Consider the following 23,389-nt stretch of genomic DNA (forward strand, 5'->3'; position numbering starts at 1 on the left):
GACAGCCTTTTCTTTTTAGCCAGACAGGCGACTGCAGATGGGATTTTCCCCAGACAGTGTGCTTCTTACGAGGGGTGTGTTACAAATGGGGAGAAGCAGGAATGCAGAGAGATGGAGGAGTAGGCTATATGTAGGGTTGGGGTTAGCAAGGGACAACTTCTACTAAGGCAAGAGACAAGAGGGAGCCTTACATTACAAATAAGTGACACTCTAAGGGAGATGCTGGAGTCCGTGGACCTTTTGTCTGTTTTGTTTGTTGTGTTGCACTTCCCCTGTCCCGCCTCTCTTTCTTCCCAATGTTTTTTTTTTTTTTTTTTTGGAAAATCACATAAAACATTTCATCCCAATAAGTTACACTCTTATCTGGAGAAAAATCAACACTTTGTGTTACAGATTGCACTAACTTCATTCAAGAGTGACACTTAAAAGTCAACTTCTTTCATCTGGACAGGTACTATCCAAAAATGTCACGAAAGAGTTTGTCAGGAATTAGAGAAATGACAAACTACAACAGTGGTGTGTATGGTAAAAGAAATATGTTTGGTCATAGTTCTTCATAATGCAAAAATAGCAGTGATTATTTTTTTCAATTCTCCAAGACGTCACACAGAAAATTCAATTTTGCCTTTTCACTCTCCGAGTCCAAATCCCAACATGCAAACAGAGGGCGGCTCTCATGCTTCTAAAGCGTTGAGATCATCTCGCATATCAGTGACCTCCCAGACTATACTCTGTGTCAGCGTTAGCATAATGCATGCAAACATGTCATATCGATGCTAGCTCAGAGGATCAGAGGGGAGGACCATATGATTGTGTGGCTGCTGCCTCAGGGGAGGAGGGAGGCGGAAAGAGGGAAGGCCACAGTGGGGTGGCAGTGGTGGGGGTGTTGGACGTGGGGAGGAGAGAGGATGGAAGAGGAGGGATTAGAGGGAGGAAAAGCAAGGGTTGGGTGGCATTGGTGGGGTTGTTGGATGTGGGGAGAAGAGAGGATGGGGGGCGTAGAAGGAGAAAGGCAAGGGTTGGGTGGCAGTGGTGGGGTTGTTGGACATGGGGAGGAGGGAGGAGGGTGGGGGCAGATGGAGGGGAGAGGGGGTGCAGCCATGCAGCCAGGGCTGTGCATGAGGGGAGCACGGCTGCAGGGCAGGATATAATGGAGCCTCTTTTGTTCCAGGCCAGCTTGGCCTGATGATCATGTAGGACAGAGCCTGATAGGGGGGAATGATGCTGGCGTTTGCCTCCTGAAGGTCAGTGGAGATGCAAATATTGTCCCACTTTTTTTTGGCTGTCTGATGATGGGAAGGTTGTGCTCCAGGCTGTTCTCTCCCTTGTGGGTACGACTGAGAGATGTGCCCAGTAGCTCCCGTGGCAACGACGGGCTGCGATGCTGATGTGAGCAAAGGTGTTTCGCTGGCAGAGAGGAAAGGTGAGGAGAAAGAGCAGAAAATAGGAGAGGACGGTGAAAGAAACTCATTTTTACACAGGGTGACTTACACTCACATTTTTTTCACACCCGCCCCCCTCCTCTCTACCTTCTTCCTTTTTTCCAGTGTGATAGATAGAGAATAACTCATGTGTTGCTGTGGGTTCGAGATAAGAGAAATCAACTTTACGGCTGAATTTGGAAGGAGTTCTCGGACTGACTGTGCCACCCACAGATGCATAATGAATTCCTCTGATCCCCTCTCGCTCGCTCTTCCCCAACAACTTTGCATTAAAGAGACATGTTCCGTTGCTTTTGGGGGAAGATATGTGTCTCCGTGCTTGTGTGTGAGAGGAAGTGTGTGCGTGTGTGTGTGTGTGTGTGTGTGTGTGTGTGTGTGTGTGTGTGTGTGTGTGAGAGAGAGTGTGTATTTCTCTGTGTGTATGTGTGTGTGTGTGTGTGTGTGTGTTGAATGTGTGTGAGGGAGCGCTGGCTTTCATGCAGCTTAAAGAGTGTTTTTCTACAGTTTGAGGATCAAGGAAAATATTGCCAGTGGATTGAATGTGGGTGTTCCGCGCCACACTCCCCTGCTTTTGTGAGTTGCCTGCAGGCCTCGTGTGATAATGAGCCAGATTTCAAATTGATTTTATACATCACAGATATGCCTCCAAAGGAAATTCCCAACAGACGCCACATATGAAAAGCCAAGCCATTATATCTTCGCGAAGCAGGAATGTGTAAGAGGAAGAATGTACACAGTGTATAGCTAACCGTATTACCAAGCGCTTTGGATGTAACCACGCCATAATTGCCATTGTCGAGGAGGGGGTAGTGAGGGGCACAGACACTGGAAGATGATCGGATCAGCATGGTGGTAGAGTAGTGATATCACCAATATGGCTTTAAAGCAACTCCAAACAAAATAGACATTGTGCTCCTTAGAGCAGGGGGTCCCAACCAGGGGTATGTGTAACATTAGGGGTATGTCAGCACACTGCAGGGGGTATGTTAAGAAATTGAATAACAACATGCTTTCAGCACAGTCACACTGGGATAAAGGCAAGTTAGAGGGTACTCATGGTATGACAAAAAGGCTTAGAGGGTCCGTAAGACAGAATAGGTTGGGAAACAGTGCCTTAGAGTACTAGTGGTTAAAGAAGTACAAGTTAAATAATCACCATAACAAACCAGTGGATGCTTGAATGAGTCAGTAGGCAAATGAAGGCTGTCTCAACACTGTCCTGGTTGCTGGGGGCTGAAAAGCACACTGGAAAAAGACCCAAGTCTGGAACGTCACAATATTACATACAAATACATTTGCACACTGTGGATTTTCTGAAAAATACAAATGGGCGATACAAGTTGTTTTTCATGAGAAAGGAAAACATTCAAATCCGCTTGGTGTGACGTGACTAGCTAGTGTAGACTCCCATCACCCCGAGTGCTTGAATTGGGAATAGGCAAAAAACACACAAAAAAAACCTGCGAGAATTTTCTCAGCTCTACATTAGCACAGAATATAAATACAGATAAAGAGTGTGAAAAATGACCTTCGTCTGAAACTACAAATACCAAAATTGCCATTGTATTACCTACCAGGCGCGGAGTGGCCGTCGGGAGATCGGGGACTTGTCCCGGTGGGCCGCGGCCGTGAAATGTAATAATGCGGCCGCACTGCGTTTTTAACCGGCCCTTACGTTTTGCCATTGTACTTATAACCACTGACTTCCCACTTTCCACTTCCCTGTATTATAACACAATTGACTAGCCAGTATTTATACCGCATACCAGACGGCAATACCTCACTGACGGTGTCAAACAGTAAATTGGCCACACCCCTTCTCTACTGATAATTTTCATACACCGTAGATCGCGGAAGTTTACAAGATCTTAGTAACACAGTTTTGTTTTCAGTATTTGAAGAACCTGTGATATGTATATTGGTTACCAAAGGATGGAAATATTAATAAATTATGATTTATTTTCCGATTTCCACACGACTGTTACAGTTTACAGTCTTTCCAGTCCATTCACTTGCTCTGTGGTTATTGACTTGGGTTACGAACAGACTCCACCAAGTGGTAAGGAAGAGAACTGCGCCTAACAGAAGCAATGGGTTTTGTTTAGATTTTTTAGACCGTCAGTATATCTCCTTATAGTCGAAATAATATTATTATCATACATAGGCCTATATTTATATGTGGTACATTTAGGATGTAGCCTATGTCTGAAGAAATGGAACAAAATAATTACCACACAAGATTCTGATGTGACCAGTGCTGGGTGTGTAGCCTAAGCTGTGGATTAAAGTAGAGTGATTGCAAGAAACAAAGACATTTGCTGCGACGAAGACAGCGTTTTAAGGTAGGCCTACACCGTTTGGTTATACATTTTGTTGACTTATGGTTGTGGTTTGAAGTACCTATTAGGTTTGGCTTATTTGCTGCATGGTGGGTTTATTGCACAATGTAGACAGACTTTTTGTAAGCTATAGGCTACTATACTATATTTTGTAAGCCTACTCTTCTAAAAATCCCCACACTCAAAACTTTGTGCCCATGCTCATCCTGTCTTCCTTAAACGATATTTCAATTTCAAACTGTCAAAATGACAGTGGAGTGCACATTTGCATGGAACAGTAGCGTGATGTAGCCTAACCTAGTAGGCCTATGAATGCTTTGGACTGTGATGATGGCTCCAGTGGTGTAGTCTACTTTTTGAAGTGGGCATACTGTATATTTGAGCATTTTTTGATGTGTGTATAGTCTACTGTATATATTTGTGCTATTGTAAATAATGGATCAATCAATTTTAAGTGGGTATACTGTAATCCCTGAAATTTTGAAATGGGTGCGTATACCTGTGTTTTACGTAGACTACACCACTGGCTGTGCATTCATCAAGGTGTAGGCTACAATTCTCCACTTCAGGTTGATATTTTGACAACACTAATGTCCACATGTAGTACGACTGCAGATTTCGTGGCTTTTGTCTTTTTGGTTAGGAAACCATGTTGTTCGCTTTGTTTTTTGTTTTTTTTGTTTTTTTTAAAGCGGGCCGCCAAGGGGAAAATTCTCCCGGTGGGAAAAGGTGGGCCACTCCGCCCCTGTTACCTACTATGTGCATACCATTTCTTAGCTTAGTGTTCTTAGCCAAGCAGGACAATTAATCAACTGTCCAGGGTGCTAGAGATATTTTCAGCAGGATGTAGAATGTCTTGGGGGGTGAACACTACTACATACAAACCCCAACTCCGATGAAGTTGGGACGTTTGGTAAACAGTGAATAAAATCAAAATGCTATCATTTTCAAAACATTCGATCTATTCATTAGATGGAGAATAGTGAAAAGACAACATATTAAGTGTTAAAACCGAGAAAAAATATTGTTTTGGGGGACATATGTACTCATTTCTAATTTGATAAATCCAACACGTCTCAAAAGAGTTGGGACGGGGACAATAAATGGCAGCAAATGTCGAGGAAGACTAAAAACAAAACAAAAGACAACACTTAACAGTTAAATACATTAACCGATGAGATTATTTTATATAAAAAACAGTGTTAATTCCTATCTTGGACATGATTTCACCAGCTTAAATGGTGGGTGTATTCCTTGTCATGTTTTGCAATGTTTTCCTTTCTGTAGTGCTTACAGTGTGACAGGTCTTGGCCAAAAAGCCACCATTTTATCACCTGCTGGTCCTTATGATGGAGCCAAACTGTTAAAACAGTAGAGAATGCAATTTGACCTATGTGGCAGTAATCGAAGATCTCCCTTCAAAATATAATGCATGAGTGGCTTTTCATGCTGTTTAAAACCCATTTATACCATTCAGCACTGTATTTAACTCTACAGATGAGTGAGAACATCTTAACCAATGCACTACTGCACCCGCATGCCATCATGGAGGCTGACTTTTGAAGCTAGCACTAACACAAGTTGGATGGTCCATTTTCACTGTAGCACAGGATGTGCAATGCTCTTTATTGTCAAAAAGAATGGACTTCTACAACTTCTGCTGACTTCTGTAAGCAAAGGACAGTTTCCCATGTCTTCTGGGTCTATTTCAAGTGAGCTCAGGTGCTTAGGAGAATGTTTCACCCCCCAGTATCATTTTCATGCATTAAGCATTCTTAATATGGTCAATTTTCAATAGCTCTAGTTCCTGGAGTGCTAGAGTGAGACTGCAGCCAATATATATTTCATGATGTCATGAACCTATCCAAAGATTTTATTAACAAAAATATGTCTTATATACACTAAATCGTGGTAAATCAAAGGGAATTCAAAAATGTATGTAATAACTATGGTAATTATTCCCTTTGCATCTTTAATTCTGAGTGACTCAGCCTCTCTGTGATGATCTTATACCTGGACACCTATATTGTCCGTCAGTACAATTCATTTTGAAATGTTCTTCTTTGTTGTTTTATCTTATTTGGATGTTTACTAAATTTCACTGATCCCTGTCCCAACTCTTTTGAGACGTGTTGGATTTATCAAATTAGAAATGAGTACATATGTCCCCCAAAACAATATTTTTTCTCGGTTTTAACACTTAATATGTTGTCTTTTCACTATTCTCCATCTAACAGAGGTGGAACGTAACTAAGTATTTTTACTTCGTTACTGTACTTAAGTAGTTTTTTCTGGAATTTGTACTTACTTGAGTAAAAATAAAAATGCAGACTTTTACTTTTACTCAATTACATTTTTTGACAATTACTTGTACTTTCTACTCCTTACATTTCTAGGAGAATACTTTGTTACTAGTTACATTTATCCTAGGTTTTCCTGTTGTGTTTCGTGGATATTTCAGTAGCCTCAGCTGCGGGCAGGGAGGTCGGACCAAGCCCCTCTTCCAAATTGACACCCAGACAGAAAATATACTTTTAAAAACATTAACAGGACTCCATAGTCATGTTCAAATGGAACCGAAAACCGTTGCAGACAATTTTTCCTATTGTATCAAGTAGGTAGACATGGAGAAAGACAGCCATTGCGCGTGTAGGCCTACTTGTACTTTTGTACTGAAAAGTACATTTAAAAGTTAGTACTTAGGACTTTTACTTAAGTACGTTTTTGGTAAACAACTTTTACTTTCACTTGAGTAATTTTTTCGCAGGGTACTTCTACTTTTACTTAAGTACACAACTTCAGTACTTCTTCCACCTCTGCCATCTAATGAATAGATTGAATGTTTTGAAAATGATAGCATTTTGATTTTATTCACTGTTTACCAAACGTCCCAACTTCATCGGAGTTGGGGTTTGTAGATATAGTTTCAAGTTTTGGACCTACTACTGCCTAGTACTGGATTTAAAGGATCCAGTAGGAAAAGGAAGAATAAACATCAGCGATGGTTTAAGTGAGTGCACTTAGTGAAGAAGACACTCACATGGATAAAAGTCTAGTTTCCAGTCGTTTCAAACATTCTAGCGGTGGCCTTTGATGTGCCCAATTTATGAGCTGTGAGAGGGACAAGTCAGTTCCGCTGCATGGGCATGTAGAGTGTGAAGCTGTGCAGTGGAGCAGGGTCATGCGGTATGTGAGCCTGCGTTAAAAGTTGTTCCTCTGCGCTTGGACCAATGTTTACACATTATTCACTCCTTCAGAGAGACTACTAGTCATAGGCCAGTCTGCTTTTCCTTCTCTCCCTCTCTCTCTATATCTATCTCTCTCTCTCTCTCTCTCTCCCCACAGAATGCATGAGAAAGATGTGTGTGTGTGTGTGTGGGGGGGGGGGGGGGGGGTGGAGATTGTGGTTGTGGTGGTGGTGGGGTCCATGTTGGGAATGCACATGGCCAGCTGCAGCTGATGATTTTCAGAGGAAATTCACATCTGGGGCGAAGGGAGAGCAGGGGAGACATAACGGGAGGCTGCTGTCACTTTGAGTTTCCCGACTGTCCCCTGTGTAATTCCATTCGCTGCCTGCAACCCAAGGGGGCCCAGGCTTTTTTTTTTTTTTTACCGCAGGCCATTGCATCATGGGAAAATGCTTTTTTGTTGAAATTGAAAAAATGAATTAGCTCCGAATCAGAAACATACCAGAGCACTTGAGGAAACATCTATATTTTTTGTTGTTTTAATGCAGGATAGCATAATTATTTCTATTATTATGCATTGCCGTCAAGAGGCTGATTTAATAAGACATGCTGGCCATGGACTAGGCCGTGCCATTATTATCTTTTAAAGCAGTTACGCAAGCTATATCGCTATTCTCTGTAGAACCAAGTCAATATAGGAGGATGCGTTTTCATTTTATAACCACTGCATAAAACAATTAACTCTTAAAAGCTATCGAGAGACCTGAAATTGTGATGGCAAAGGCACACATAAATTCATGTATCCCACATGGACCTAAAACTTTGTTATTATGTGGCAGAGAAGGCGACTCATTTTATCATGACATGATACTGCCCTCTAGTGCTCAGCCCTAGTAGTGCAGACGCAAGGCAGCAGATATTCACACCAATGTGGAAATGATACTCTAACAAAAAATGTTATTTGGGACATAAATGATTTTTTATTTAGAAAAGAAAATTCTTACATCTGTTTTATTTAACCTTGTTTTTTCATATAAAGGACACAAAATGAGGATGTTACTTTTATTTAAACAAGTGCCAATGGCCCGTGGGGAATCCACACACCACTCCATAAATAACTTTCATTTGAATATGCTAATCTTCTACTGGCAGAGCACGAAAAGCCTTGGGCCAGGTTTATTAAACCTTACAGAGAGCCACATGCCAAAAGAAGAAAAAAAAAACTTTCCCGGGGCTGTTAACAGAGTGACTTGTGAAAAGCGAGTGTATATAGTACAGTATGTAGGCTTTAAAAGGGACCACTGGATGCTTAAATGTAAAAAAACTCTGGTCATAGGGAAGCAACAGATTTAAAAAAAAAAAAAAAAACTTAATTTAAGCTATGAGGAGGGGAAAGGCAGACAAGTGAAGGGGATGCATAAAAATGGTAAGTTACTTGAGGTGAGAAGTAGATGTGATAGAAAGTGACGAAATTGAGGAGATTGAAAAAAGGGAAAGCAGGGTCAGAGGGGAAAGGAAGAGCAAAGTTGGAAAGAAAAATAGGGAGAGAGAGAGAGAGAGAGAGAGAGAGAGAGAGCAAGAGAGAGTAGAGAGTGTGGGCTATAAGTAGGTCAGCCAGTGACCTGTGTGTGGCTGTGTGGCGGGGAAGCGGTCATTGTTCTTGGTCGCGCGCAGCGCGGTGTGGCCCAGTGGGATGGGGATTGGAGTGGACAGACCACGCGCGGCGTTAGGCTCCCCTCACGTCACCACTAGCCTCCTCATCGTCTCCTTTAACAACTCTGACATTATCAGGCCAGACTGCGCAACGTCCGGCCAGATTACTTTCAGCGCCGAAACGGCTCGCCATAATGGACAAAATACAGCCGGGGTGCCGACAGAGTGCCGGGGCCCTCGCAGCGGTGGCCACTCTGCATGACGCTCCAGCCGGTGAAATGGCAGGATTGGACTGCTTACTGGCTGCAGGCTGTCATTGGGGTACCCCCTACCGCCTACCTCCACCCTCCTTCCCTCTGCATACCCACCCATCCCACAAGATGCAGATGGCAGATGCAATTATCAGATGCTTACTATGTGCCATCCCTTCGATGCATATTCTTAGAAACAGCTGATTATAGGAAGACTGAGTAGGCCTGCACTAATAGGCCAGTCAATCTAGCTCTAAAAAGGCCCAAACCCGGGACGAATTGCAATGGCAATGGTTCCTACTTTTAAGTGATCCTTAAACCCCCTTGTATCACATAATAAAAATCTACAGCTTTATATTTAGTGGAACATATTTTTTTCAAGGTCACAGTTGGCAGATTTCCCATTCATTTCTCCATAGGGAGACAATATAGGAGATACAAGGTGAATAGGGTAAAATTTTAAACTATGTCAAATTCATTTGAAACTTTCACAGTTGGTAACTCACATTCAGGCAAATATTTTTTGTATTGCAAGTTTTCTGAAATATGATGATGAAATATGCAAATGAGGTCATATGTAGTTAAATATGTGATAAAATCTGTGGTAACAGACCAAGCATAAAACAAATTGCAATAGTAATGGTTCATACATTATATTGATGCTTCAACCCCTCTGCATCACATATTAAAAATCTACTTTCATCAATTCAGTGGAGCATACTTTTTTACCCGATTTTTAACCGATTTTACCCACTGAATGGCAAAATGTATTGGAAATCTGCTACTTCTGACCTTCAAAAAGGTGTGTTCCACTAAAGTGATGAAGATGGCTTTTTCATACGTGATGTAGGGTGGATTAAGTATCAATAAAAAGTGTGAATCATTACTTTTGCAATTTGTTTTATGTTTTGCCCGTTGTTGCATAATTTATTTAATTAGATGTGATCTCATTTGCATATTTAATCATCATATTTCAGACAACTTGCAATACAAAAAATCTTTGTCTTTGCTTGAGTAAATTACTGTGAAAGTTTCAAATTGATCTCTCAGTGTTTAAAATTTTAGCCTATTCCCCAAATATCTCCTATATTGTCTCCCTATGGGAAAATGAATGGGAAATCTCTAACTTTGACCTTGAAAAAAAGTATGTTCCACTAAATATGAAGCTGTAGATTTTTAATATGTTATTTAGGCATACCTAGGGATTACAAAAAACTTGGAATGAATACTATTGCAATTTGTCCCGGGTCAAACGCTAGATTGACTGGCCTACTAAGGACAGAGTTTTAGTTTTGCCATTTTTTTTCAATCACTGTTCAGACAGTAGCAGAGTTAAGTTGACTTAGCACATTTATTAATATTTTGTGATTACTTTAATCCCTTAGCGCAGATCTTATGTTATTACCTTAATGTCACCAAAATTGTAATGGCTGTCGAAGCTCTCTGTAATGTCATAGCAATGTTGTTATGATGTAGTTGAGTATTTTCAGCAAATAGTAACAAGGCCCGCCAGCGACCCCATCTGAACTAAGAGGCTACATGTCATGGTGTCATGAAATATATGTGACTTTGAAGTGCGAAACAAAGTTTGTGTTCGTTAAATTAGGCTAAGTAGTCATATACAAAAATCAGATAAGAGTCTTCTGAGTCTCAGCCTACTCACTATGGCTAGGAGTAGGTGGACCTACAGTGGTGTCAAACTCAAATTCTCTGAGGGCCAAAATTAAAATTTGAAATGATGTAAACCAAAATAAAATTGTGAATGCAAACACGTAGGCCTACTAAAAGTCAAACGTCACAAACTCTCATTCCCATCGTCACACAAATGTTCCTCTCTGTTGCCAGAGTGTGAGATGTTACAGAGGCCCAATCATATTCCTGACACACCAAATTTTGTTCAATATGTTGTAGCTGGAATCATGGAAACATTTATTCTTGGGGGAACAGCCACATGGGGTAGCCACATGAAAGGTTTCACAGGGGCATGCTCTTACCCATAAAAAAAAACCCTCAAACACAGAAGAATGATAATCTAACCAAGATTTTTCGCGGGTTCTTATGACACCTGTGAAATGTGTTTTAGTACATTTTTCTACAGAAAAGGGCTTTGGGCAGATACATATTCAGTAGATTTTGTGTTCATTAAATCAAGACTTCTGTTAATGTCTGCCCTTCTATGGTTAAGCATTCTTTTCAAAGTAGTTTTGCATGGTAATCATTTCTAGCATCAGCAACCATAACCTACCCGCTTATGAATGCACCCTATAACTGCACGATGTTTTAGTGTCTCCTATTATGTCAAACAGTTGGAATGTGTAGATTTTCGTGATTTTTCGTAAATAATTTTTTTGGTGTATTTGACCCTCAGAAACCCATTGTATGAAATTGACAAGATTTACCAGACATCAACTTATAGTGCCTTAGCATTGACTCTTAGACTCAATTAGGCAATTCAACACCTCATCTCATCCAAGAGAATGAATCTGTATAGAACCGCAACTGGCATTATAAAAACATGGCCATTTTTGTATACTGCTAGCTGTCTTTGAATACATAGTACAGCATTGACTAGACACTACCTTATTTAAAGGTACACTTTGATTGCCAGAAATGCAAAAAAATTGTTAGTGATACATTTTGTAAGGGCTGCTCTATACAAAGTAAATGCCTAACAGTTTCTTTTTCCAATATCACAGACAGGTGTGTACACCTGTAGGCTCTGTGTTTGTGTATGCATTATTTTTGAGATGATAAAGATTACTGTTATACACTGAACCCTATTGCAGATTTTCAACGTTTCTACAGAATTCTCAGAAATGAACTTAAGCTTTTCTGCATCAGAGACTTAGTACTTAGGTTCAAAGGAAGAAGCATGCTTAGGAAAATGTCTGAGAGTTTAATCAAACTTTTGACAGTATGTCATTTCAATTTGAACTCAGACTGCACATAAAAGAGTATATACGCACACGCGTCACTGTAATGTTACGCACGCTGCTAAGACACTTGCTACAATTCACACATAACAATGCATCACACCCTGTACGGACATTCTTTAAAATACTCATTAGCTTACACGTGTAGTCTATTCCAACACAAAGACAGCATATTAGCATATTCATAGTTGAAGGGACATGGTGAGTTGAATTCAGACCTTAATCATGAAGCTACTTCTCCTTTACATCTCCGGACCTAGGATTTATCACATCCTACAAGAGCATTAATAGTACTGGAAAAATCTTATAGATGGCAACACAGCTAAACTTTTCAGATTAAAAGGAAAACGAAATGAGTCTCAGGACTGAAATAGGCCTATTTTTCACTAATGGCTAGGAGTAGGTGGACACACATCTGCCATTCAAATTGCCGTCTGAGGGCCAAAACACAGAGAGTTCCTATGCATACCACTGGAAACGGCAAATTCTAAAATTGTCGAATGCCCCAATTCACGTGGTGGCCTACTACAAAGCATCAAAATGTGTGTGGGGACAAACTCTCATTCCATCTTCACTCACGATAGCGATTTGCGGGCGATCTATGCGCTGTTGCCAACAGAGTGTGAGTTACGGGGCTATTGTCATTTTTCCTACACACCAAATTAAATGGGGGTTCAAGTCTACCCTAGCCACCCCTGTAGCTCCGCCCCTGTTCATGCTGTATGTGGGCCATCTGTTTGAAATGATCTTGCGGGCTAAATAAAATGACCCAGTGGGCCAGATTTGGCCCCCGGGCCTGAGTTTGACATCCCTGACCTTACAGGCCTACAGTCAGTCTATGAGCAAAATTTATCACCTGCAGAAATTTCAGAAATCAGTTGCAGCAGAAAATATGGCCACATCGCTTGGCCTCAATGAGAGTAGAAGGCCTATCATTGTTTGCCGTATTTTTTCCTTCTTTCACTGTAATGAGCCTTGATCAAACTGTTTTGAAGTTGGCTATAGCTATTCACAGAGCTGATAACTTTTGCGAGGCCCAGGGCAAAGTCACCTGAAAGTATCCTCTTCTGAGTTGATACACCTACAAAGTAATGAACGCCACCTCTTTCCCCCCGCTATTCAGAGATTAGAAAATACAATTTCTAAATTACATAGGCTATATATTTGTATGTATTTATATTATATTTATTTATAGTCTATAGGCCTAAGTCTAGTAATAGGATGAATGCCTGAGGAATTCTGCACTCTGAGGAACCGTAGAATTCCACATTCTAATCGCATTTGTTGGACAACTTAACCAAGACGACAGCGATTTTTCAAATTCTGAACGCAAACAATCGAAATCCCGAGTTTGCAGAAAAAGAAAAGCAAAAGGCTGCAAAATGGAGTGATGGGACAGCGAGCACTTGAAAATGTTTTCAAGTTGCCTAGATCAAGTGGGTGATGTTCTTTATCCACTGCTTTTCATATGCACAGACCAGGAACATCGATGGAAAACCGCGGCGTGCCTAGGTCTGCTACTGCTGGTTCTAACCCTCGCTTGGTTACTGCGCAAATGGCGATCAGAGGTGGGTGCCTATTCGGATAATTTCTGCCAGGACAAATCTGTTCATCAATTCTGCAAAGGCGGACGAAACTCTGCTCATCATATCAAGGGGGACACTAGAACTAGCCTACTAAAACCTAAAAGAAGGCAGAATCTATTCAAGCAGACCTAGGCCTATAAGTAACAAAGTAGGCTTTACTTAAATATTTGAGTAAAAGTACTTAGTTAGCCTACTTTTAAGGTGCTTTCCTCTCGAGAATTCAACGTTCATTTTTCTTGAGTCGTCTCTATCTCCACCCACCAATCATCATGGGAGAAGTAAAATAGTGAAATGCTGCACGCTATCTCATGGTAGGCCTACCCTATAGGCCTGCTGTCCGCCGCACTGCTCCACGTGGGTATGGGGGGCACCACTTCAGGCTGCCCTTCCACTGAGGCATTTATAAATGCATTTTCGTTTGTGCTGTGTAGTGTTGTGTCACAATGACAATGAGTTTCTCAGGTGGGATATCATATAATGTCATTTCTTTACTGTTAGGGTTATGAATGGATTTTTGTTTGTCCTAAACTTTTTTTAGTTGTTGCTGGAGCTACGTTTGACCCCAAGAATATGTGAGCCCTGACCTCCCATAGGCCTATTACAAATGCAGACCACTTTTATGCCCCCCCAAAAATAATGTCAAATTCACAGGAAAAGTAAATAGGCCTACATTTATTAACCACAAAGTGCTAGTAGGCGTCTAACAATTTATGGAGTGGTTTGGTTAGGCCTTTATGGAAGCATAAAAGGTTTTATATGAACAGTCCCTTCTCTCCGTGACCTGACAAGGAGCCCCAGTCTTATGTCCTTGTGCTGTGTTGACCTGTGGTCTCTGTCTTTATGTTGTTTTTATTAGCCTATTTGTTGTCTGTCCTGAATGTTTTTAAATACCTGCTACAAACCTCATTTCCCCTTGGGGACAAAATAAACTGAACTTGAACTTGAACTACCCCCAGTTTGGGGACCACTGGTAGGCACAGTTTTACAATGATCTTACATAAAAAACCCATGAGCTGAGAAATACCCAGACTGCCAATTTGATGCCCACACCTTTGCTAATTTGATGAGCGGAGATTTGTCTGGGCAGAGTTTTGTCGAACATCTGAGCTACATAGGCAACTGAAGTATTGATCTGGCAAACAGATATTATTGCACTACACCTGTGTCGTAATATAGCTTTTACATGTACCGCATATGTCCTAACTAAAAGCCTCTGATTCAATTTTAGGATCAAGACTGCTCTGGACTAGATTCGTAAGTACAAAACACATAAGCTACATAATAAATTATTATGTAGACTTAACTACCTTGTTTTTTGTTGTTGTTACAGTGCCCTCCATAATTATTGGCACCCCTGGTTGAGATGTGTTAAAAGCCTTAAAATAAATTCAGTGTTTATTGCAGAAGAATACTGTCACACTGAAAATTGTAGGAAAATGTAGCCTTCAACTCAAATGAATTGTAAGAAAATAAAAAAATCCCTGACTAAAAAATAATTATTTTTCATTAAATCACCTGTTCCACAATTATTGGCACCCTTAACAATTTCCAGGAAATAAATATAATTGAAGCATTTCTGTCATTTCTACAGTAGTTTACAAAGTTTACCAGAGTATGTAGGAACATTTAATTAGTAATTCATCACTTCCTGTTTCCCTGGGGTATAAATATGACGTGACACCGAGGCCATTTCTCTTATCCACTCTTAAACATGGGAAAGACAAAGGAACACAGCATACAAGTGAGGCAGATGTGCGTCGACCTTCACAGGTCAGGCAGAGGCTACAAGAAGATTGCCACTCAACTGCAGCTGCCCATATCCACTGTGAGAGGAATAATTAAGAAGTTCAAAACAACTGGAACAGTGGAAAACAAGCCTGGACGACCTTTGCCACCACGCACAGTGAGGAGGATGGTAAGAGAAATCAAAAGATCTCCAAAGCTCACTGTTACAGAATTACAACAAATGGTAGCATCCTGGGGTCACAAAGTCTCCAAATCAACCATCAGGCGCTGTCTACACGCCAACAAGCTGTTTGGGAGGCATGCACGGAGAAAACCTTTCCTCACTCACAATCATAAACGCAAGCGTCTGGAGTTCGCCAAGCGGTATTGGGGCTTCAACTGGGACCGTGTGCTTTGGTCAGATGAGACCAAGATTGAGCTTTTTGGCAACAAACACTCTAAGTGGGTCTGGCGTACCACGAAAGATGCGCATGCTGAAAAGCACCTCATACCCACTGTGAAGTATGGGGGTGGGTCAGTGATGCTGTGGGGCTGTTTCGCTTCCAAAGTCTCTGGGAAGCTTGTTAGGGTACATGGCATCATGAATGCTTTGAAATACCAGGACATTTTAAATCAAAATCTGTTACCCTCTGCCCGAAAGCTGAAGCTGGGTCGTCACTGGGTCTTTCAGCAAGACAATGACCCTAAACATATGGCCAAATCTACACAGAAATGGTTCACCAGACACAAAATCAAGCTCCTCCCATGGCCATCTCAGTCCCCTGACCTCAACCCCATTGAGAACCTGTGGGGTGAGCTGAAGAGGAGAGTACAGAGGAGAGGACCCAGGTCTCTGGATGATTTAGAGAGATTCTGCAAAGAGGAATGGCTGAAGATCCCTCTTTCTGTCTTTTCCCATCTTGTGAAACATTATAGGAGAAGATTAGGTGCTGTTTTGTTGGCAAAAGGGGGTTGTACAAAATATTAACACCAGGGGTGCTAATAATTGTGACGCACATTATTTGATGTCAAATATTTATTTCTTTATGTGGGATTTTTTCCCCACTGAATAAATGCACTTGTATTGAAGGTTGGATTTTTCTCTTTTTTTCCATTAAGGTCCCATATTATTTAGAAAAAAAATAAAATAATTGGAAGCTAAAAAACACATCTCAACCAGGGGTGCCAATAATTATGGAGGGCACTGTATACTAACCACCCAAGTTATGGGACTATTTATACAACAACAACATCAACAATACATTGCTGATATTTGTTTCATTAGGATATTGTTTATGAAGTTAATGATGCATGTATCCATCTGTCCAAATTCAGAGATCTTCAGAAATATATGAAGCACATCGAGACTTTGAGCACGAGCTGCTTGAACGACACCGAACAGCTACTGGAGGAGATCACAGCACAGATTATGAAGTCTTCGGGAAGACAGGAGAGCAGCAAGCATAATGCCTGTTCTAGTCCACCGATGGTTTCAGGGAAGTCTGATTTGGTGGAAACGTCCAGTGACAAGAGTACAGAGACAGACTACATGTTCTCACAACACGACCTCCCAAGATGTGAAAGTGTAGGGGTGACTCCTGAGCCAGGTTTGTGTGTGCCAGGCAACTCTACCAGCGCAATGACAGCAAATTCTCCATCAACCACCATGTCTGGTGCAGTAAGTGACCTCAGTCTGCCTGATAAGAAACCTGAACAAACAATCGTCACCGTCAGTAAGCCAAGACCAACTTCCAAGAGAGGATTGGAAATCAGGCAACCAAGGCTACTGTGGAAACGTGCCATATTACGTGTTCGAATTGTAGCCATGCTGCTCCCAACTAGATTAAAACAGAAAAACGGCAAACAACAGGAAAATACCCTAAAGGAAAATATGCGTTGCCCTGGCACAGATGATGGCCTTCTCGATAGCCCCAACAGTTTTCAACTCAGACGAGCGATGTTTGAGAAACGTTTTGAAAAGAATAAATCTCCCAACAAATTATGCAAGCCTATTCGATCTCAGCTTGCTGGGCAGACTAAAACTGAAGTGAAACTAAAAAATGAACAGACCACTGCAACATCCCCCACTGATGGACCACTGGCTGCTCACAGTAAGGAGACAAAAGCCACCCTGGACAGCTCTTCCAAACACAAAGTTGAGAGCATCACTTCTTTGGCAAGTAGTGAACAGGAGTCCAACGAAGACAAAATACCTGTGGTAAAAGCACTGCTGCATTCAAAGTGCGAGACAAAATCGGTGCGAAAACAGGACAATCATCCACAGCCAGCAGTACCGCAGACTTCAAACATGGACATCCACCATCTATCACCACAAGGTAGCGGGGATAGAGGTGTTGTTGTTGACAGTAGATCCCATCTTTCTGTTGTAGAGCAACTTCAAGAAAACAATGTCCAGACACTCAGGGAGGTGGAACCAGTTACCCTGGTAGCTTATGAGCAGAGCCAGGGATCAGAAATGGCTGATATGAAAGACAATAGCCCTCGGGGGGACCATTCCAGAGCCCATAGCCCAGGGAGAACACGGGAAGCTGGCAAACACATAGCTGATGGGATTGCCGCTCAGGGAGACATTAGTGCAGAAATGACAGACAGGAAAGAGTGTCACGATATTGCACAGAGTCAACAGCAAACTTCATCCGCACTGTCAGCGAAGGTGCCACCTCCAGCTAAGAAGAGTGCCAGTGAACCAAATATGCGTACCATCGCCCCAACAGAGATAGAAGCAGAGGGCTTGGACATCTCCTTTCTGTCGTTGGGGGATGTTGTTGTAGACGATACCTCGCTTCTTAATTCAGAAGAGGAACCAGCACTACTGGAAGACACTGAGGATCAAAGACAGACAAAATCCAAGTTGGACTTACATGTCAAGCACAAGATGCTGTATAGGATCTTGGGCCTTCCTAGTGTAGTGCAGAGATCTTTAGATGCTGCTGGTGATGTCACTGGAGAATTATCATTCATAGAGACAGATTCAGAAAAGCTTCCAGGTCCATATGAAGGCAACATGGGTACCATACCTCGACCGGCAAAGAAAAAATTGAACTTTTCAAAACGGATCATGAAATCACTGAAAATTTCCCGCCACAATTCAAACAAGACCTTGAACCGAGCACCTGAGAATCCATCTTCAAAGGACAGTCACAAAGATGGGGATGGAGAGGATATGATGCTTGTCTAAAATATAATTTTGAATTAAAGGCATTTATTTTTTCAATAAATGTTGATGCAAATATACATGTTGTTGCAAATGGTATTTGTTGATGACTCTCAAAAATCAAGTAACTAAAACAAAGCTATTTTACAAGTGATAAGGGTTGCTGTAAAAAATGACTGATCTTGTTTTTTTTGTTCTCATGTTTAGTACAGCACATGCGGTTGCTGCATGACTTAGGCAATATATTGATCTATGTTTCCTACATAAAACACATAGCATATTTAATATGGAAGCGTCTCGTAATAACCAATTTGTACTGAGTTGATTGATTAAACTACTTGGTGAACCATTAAAAATGATGCAGCACCTCCACCTAGTGTTCGTATCTGGTCATTGTATTTGAGCATTTAATTTGAATTCTAAACTGAGGTCATTGAAAACTCCCAACAAAAAGATTATTCCGATTACATTTTATTTTTCTTAAAAAAAAAAAAAAAAAGATGTTTCATATAATGAACAAATAAACAAACAAAAAGGGTTTAAATACAGTTGGTGGTTGGAGTTGTGATCCTTATCTGTTGTATGGGTGCATCCCACCAGAAGCAGACTTGATGTTTGTCTTGATGCTGCTCTGCATTTTTCCTGCGTGAGAAAGTGGGGAAGATGATCGAAACACATATTATTATATATAAAAAAAGCACTGATGTGCACATGGACACAATGGCTATATTGCACAGCTACTTGTTGAGTTATACTATCAATAGATTGTTGTGTGTGTGTCTGTGTGTGTGTGTCATTCTAACTTCCTAAGATCATTTTGACCAAGATGTGGAGTTTTTCCGTACCAGGAGGTCCACCCTGCTGAGAACCCCCAGGTCCCCCCATGGGCCCTTGATGTCCTGGGCCGCCTCCAATGGTGACCTGCTGTAGGGTAGGACCTCCAGTCATCATGGGGCCCTGTCCTGGATGTCCGGGAGCTACCGGTCCTGGGGGCCTACACTTGGACAGGTTCTTCCCAAAGCCCACGGCTGACACCAGGGCGGTGGTGTCAGCAGGGTTGAACGATGGCTTATTCTGGCGTAGAGCTGGAAGACAGGATGTGTTCATGGTTATTGTTGATGAATTAACCTATCATTGTTTTTTTATTGTAATAATTTTTTTGTTTGTTTCACAATTGTCTTGATGCTGTGGTGTATGGTGATAATGAATTTTAAAAACGATTCATATTGTTAAATATTCTTCTTATTATTATATGGACTGCAGTGGTGGCATTAACTGCAAACACTAGGGAGCATAAGTCTTTTAAGCATTAAGTAATAATAATAACAACAACAACAACAATAATAATGCGAACAAACAAGCAAACAAACACCTGTCACTGCACTACAGTACACAATACATATCTTGTTCTAATTTGGTACAAACTTTGTCTATATGGCATATTGTTTGACTTTGGTAGTGCCTCCTGTATATTTTGCGTGTTGCAAAGTAAACGTATAGCCTATACATTATAGGCCTATCCTGTTTCTTTTCACTGCCACAAACATAAAAATGAAGACTTTTCTATGCATCTCAATCAGTCCATCTGTAATGTGAATCTACAGATTAGACACAATTAGTACCTGCAGTCTCAGAATCCCGATCTTCTCGCGGATTGTTCAACTTCTCCAGTAAGTTTGAACAAAGTTTATTTAAGGTCTGGATCTGTTTCTTTGTAAAGAAAAAAAAAAGAAAAAAAGAAAAAAAAAACAAATGCAAACATCAATATCTCAGCAGTACAAAATATCACATTTCTAAATGATAAAAAAATCCATGTAGCAACATATTTCGTTCTTCTAAGTATGTCTAGGAGGTTTTCTCCAAACGTTCAACATCCATTTCTCATTTCTGTATGAATGACAGCAGTGGGACATGGTCAACTGTTACTTTGGTAATTTAAGGTAATTTACCTGAGCCCCATCTGGCCCTATACGAACAGCCTCTGCGTTTAGTTGTTTCTCCTGCTCCTCCACCTCAGGGTCTGGTTTGGTTCGAAGATGGTCAGGCACAATCTCATGACTGAACACAGGCACACGCTGCTCTGTCAATTTCTGGTGTGGGAGGTTGAGGTAAAGGGGGTCATTTCAGAAAGTGCAAATTCAGTATTAGCATTGCCATAAATCATGTATTGTAAGAATTTTGTCTATCATTCTCTCTCTCTCTCTCTCTCTCTCTCTCTCTCTCTCTCTCTCTCTCTCTCTCTCTCTCTCTCTCTCTCTCTCTCTCTCTCTCTCACACACACACACACACACACACACACACACACACACACACAAACACACAACTGTGACACTTACAGCAAGGTCATCGTCTCGGTCTGGAGACAGTAGCAGGGGAATAATGACCTGATTCCGAAACGATGGGGTTTTGTCATTCTTCAAGAGCTTATTTATTGTGTTGAGCTGACCGGACAACAGGGCAAAATTGTCCAGAACTGAAGGCCTAGAGTACACAAGATCAGAGAAAAATGACAGGTTGAAACTGAAAGTATAGTGCTTTTTAAAAGTAGGCTAAAGGCTATTAGCCCAATATTACTCTGAGAATTACATTGATGATGAGTACCCGATTATTTACCACGAAAGCAAATGCAATTCACTAAACACACCGGGTCTGTTATCTGTTTTTTGACTTACCACGTCAGGCGGTCATATTCATTTTCCAATTTGTAAATAAAACTCTGCAAAGAGTTTTTCACATGCGCTACTCTGCTGATCAGGGATTCAACGCTTGCCTCCAGTTGTTTCTCCTCGCGTTGCTGGAACAATATTAGAGCACAGGAAAATTTCACAATTACATTTTTAATCGTCTTCTTTGTTATTTCTTCCCATTCTTTTACAATTATTAGGCTACTATTAATCCAACTCGCATACTCCAGTAAGCGGTGCTAGCTATTAGCGCTATTGGAGTCCCACTGTATCGTGGTCTGGCACATCAGACGTAACTGTAATTGTAACGATTACATGTTGCCTATGTTGCGATATTTAATATCAGCAATTATTAACCAACCACTGGTGATAGACTTACCTGCATTATTATTTATCGGTGTGATAGCATCCAACATCCAGCAAAAAGACGGGTCGAAGAAAACCGGATGTAAACAATTGGTGCAACAGAGATACAGTCTGTATCGGAAACGTTTACTCTGCTCTATAGTTCCACAACAACCTGGTGGTGGAAGACCTTAGACCAGGGGTTCACAACCTATTCCAACTTGAGGCGCCCATTTGTAATCTTCACAAATGTCCGGGGGGAACCTCTTATCTGACCCAGTAATAAATAACACAACCCACACAAATGGGCAACAGCAACACATCAACAAATATAAGTATTTAGAGTGTAGCATCTTACTGCAGATGGGATCGCCGGCGGGCATATTCACTATCTGCTGAAAATATACTCAACAACATTGCGATGACAGTAGGCCTACCGGGAGCTTTAACTGATTAATTTAGACACAGCCATTGAAATTTTGGTGACAGTAGGCCTAAGGTTATAACATGGGCTCTGCGCTAAGACAATTATTTCAAGGCCCACTTGGAATAGGCTAGCCTACATTTGCGGCCCACCAGTGGGCCAAGGTCTACAGTATGGAAATCACTGCCTTAGAAATGTATGGAAAAGATCATTTTGTATTCATCCTCACCATCACAAACCACCACCACCACCAAAAGCAGCAGCAGAATCAGCATCAGCTCACCACCACCATTACATTACATTAGGACAGTCATGGGTAGCCTAAGTGGTTAGGGTGTCAGACTTGTATCCCAAAGGTTGCTGGTTCGACTCCTGACCCGCCAGGTTGGTGGGGGGAGTAATTAACCAGAGCTCTCCCGTCTCCCCCATTCTCCTCCATGACTGAGGTACCTGTCTCTGAGCATTGCGGTCCCGCCACACTGCACCCTTGGGGCGCCATTGGGGGCTGCCCACTTGCACGGGTGAGTAGAGGTGTGTAGTTCATGAACGAGCCAGTTCTTTTGAACGGCTCCCTGAAGTGAACAATGGGAACCTGATCACAGTTGGGGGAGCCACTCGACCGTTATTTCGTTCATTTTTCATTCATTTTAAGCACGTGACCTCGACCAGAGTAATTAAATTTGGGAAAAAACACAATTGTTTACCTCAAAGAGAGGCAAAAACGGTCTTTAGAATCAGGAGAATAATAAGTTGTTGTTTGGACAAAATTACCTTGAGATGGAGTCAAAATATTACATTCTTAACACTGAATACATAATTTAAAAAAGAGCCAAAAGAGCCAGTTTTTTGAACGGCTCTTTGAAAGGAACGAGCACAGATCCGGATCCCGTAAAAGAGCCATAAATCCCATCTCTACGGGTGAGGCATAAATGCAGTGCAGTGTGAAGTGAACACTTGTGTGCTGTAGAGTGCTATGTCAATGACAATGGGAGTTGGAGTTTCCCACATGGCCTTTCACTTTCATTACATTGCATTTGGCAGATGCTTTATAACCAAAGCAACTTACAATTGAGGACAACCACCATAACCACTACTGCCATTATTATTATTATAATGATGATTGATGATGATGATGATGATTTTTATTGGCAAATGGAGTCAAGTGTTTACTCACCAAAATCGCTGCACACAACACATTTGGGTGATTTTATTTAATTTAGGCCAACATACAACTGAAGTAATATACAAGTGTGTGCAGCGTAACTCGTGCTCCAATATCAGAGCAGATGTTTGAGATGCATTTAACAGTTTGTATTTAACAAGGTAAGGTAAGGCAATTTTATTTGTAGGCCTATAGCACACTATTTCATGGGGGGGGGGGGGATGATTAATAAAATAATAATTAAAAAGAAATGACAAGAAAAGGAGTAAAAGATAAAACCAAGAAATAAGAACAAAAGACAGATAGAAGTAGGCTACTTAAAAAAAATAAAAATAATAGCATGACATTAAATCATTGCAAAGTAAAAGACCATCACAGAAAGCAGAGACGATGAACTCAATGATTGTGAAATCAAGTCTCCTAAAATGCACAATGTGAAGAATGTACACAGCAGATAGTGGATAGTGTATGACCCTCTCTGA

At 41.2% G+C, this 23,389-nt stretch overlaps 2 protein-coding genes across 3 annotated transcripts; one reads left to right on the plus strand and one right to left on the minus strand.

The window, feature by feature from the left end:
• The first annotated feature begins 13,149 nt into the window (after positions 1–13,149).
• On the plus strand, positions 13,150–18,372 carry LOC134451269 (uncharacterized). The gene is made up of 3 exons (XM_063201594.1): positions 13,150–13,374; positions 14,621–14,646; positions 16,453–18,372. Exons 1-3 carry the CDS (start codon positions 13,219–13,221, stop codon positions 18,314–18,316), a joined length of 2,046 nt encoding a protein of 681 aa, XP_063057664.1. The 5' UTR covers positions 13,150–13,218; the 3' UTR covers positions 18,317–18,372.
• Positions 18,373–18,781: 409 nt separating this feature from the next.
• Positions 18,782–21,472, minus strand: med8 (mediator complex subunit 8). Of its 2 annotated transcripts, none has more exons than XM_063201596.1 (7): positions 21,356–21,472; positions 20,965–21,086; positions 20,629–20,773; positions 20,242–20,382; positions 19,915–19,996; positions 19,138–19,377; positions 18,782–18,934 (listed from the first exon to the last, which is right to left on the minus strand). In XM_063201596.1, the coding sequence occupies exons 1-7, from the start codon at positions 21,359–21,361 to the stop codon at positions 18,864–18,866; spliced, it is 807 nt and encodes a 268-aa protein (XP_063057666.1). In that variant the 5' UTR covers positions 21,362–21,472; the 3' UTR covers positions 18,782–18,863. The 2 variants fall into 2 exon arrangements, with proteins under 2 accessions (XP_063057666.1, XP_063057665.1); XM_063201595.1 differs by having other exon boundaries at positions 19,915–20,002.
• Between the last annotated feature and the right edge of the window lie 1,917 nt (positions 21,473–23,389).

The sequence above is a fragment of the Engraulis encrasicolus genome, chromosome 6 (assembly GCF_034702125.1).
Source record: "Engraulis encrasicolus isolate BLACKSEA-1 chromosome 6, IST_EnEncr_1.0, whole genome shotgun sequence".
NCBI classification, from domain to species: domain Eukaryota; kingdom Metazoa; phylum Chordata; class Actinopteri; order Clupeiformes; family Engraulidae; genus Engraulis; species Engraulis encrasicolus.

Excerpts from the sequence above, each read along its gene's own strand:
- med8 (XM_063201595.1), bottom strand. Across the intron at positions 20,003-20,241 it reads TAGGGCCAGATGGGGCTCAG|AAACAGATCCAGACCTTAAA; the intron begins GTAAATTACCTT and ends TTCTTTACAAAG. Across the intron at positions 19,378-19,914 it reads TCGGGATTCTGAGACTGCAG|CTCTACGCCAGAATAAGCCA; the intron begins GTACTAATTGTG and ends CCTGTCTTCCAG.
- LOC134451269 (XM_063201594.1), top strand. The coding sequence starts at position 13,219 with ATGTTTTCAAGTTGCCTAGATCAAGTGGGTGATGTTCTTTATCCACTG. Across the intron at positions 13,375-14,620 it reads TGCGCAAATGGCGATCAGAG|GATCAAGACTGCTCTGGACT; the intron begins GTGGGTGCCTAT and ends ATTCAATTTTAG. Across the intron at positions 14,647-16,452 it reads GACTGCTCTGGACTAGATTC|AGATCTTCAGAAATATATGA; the intron begins GTAAGTACAAAA and ends GTCCAAATTCAG.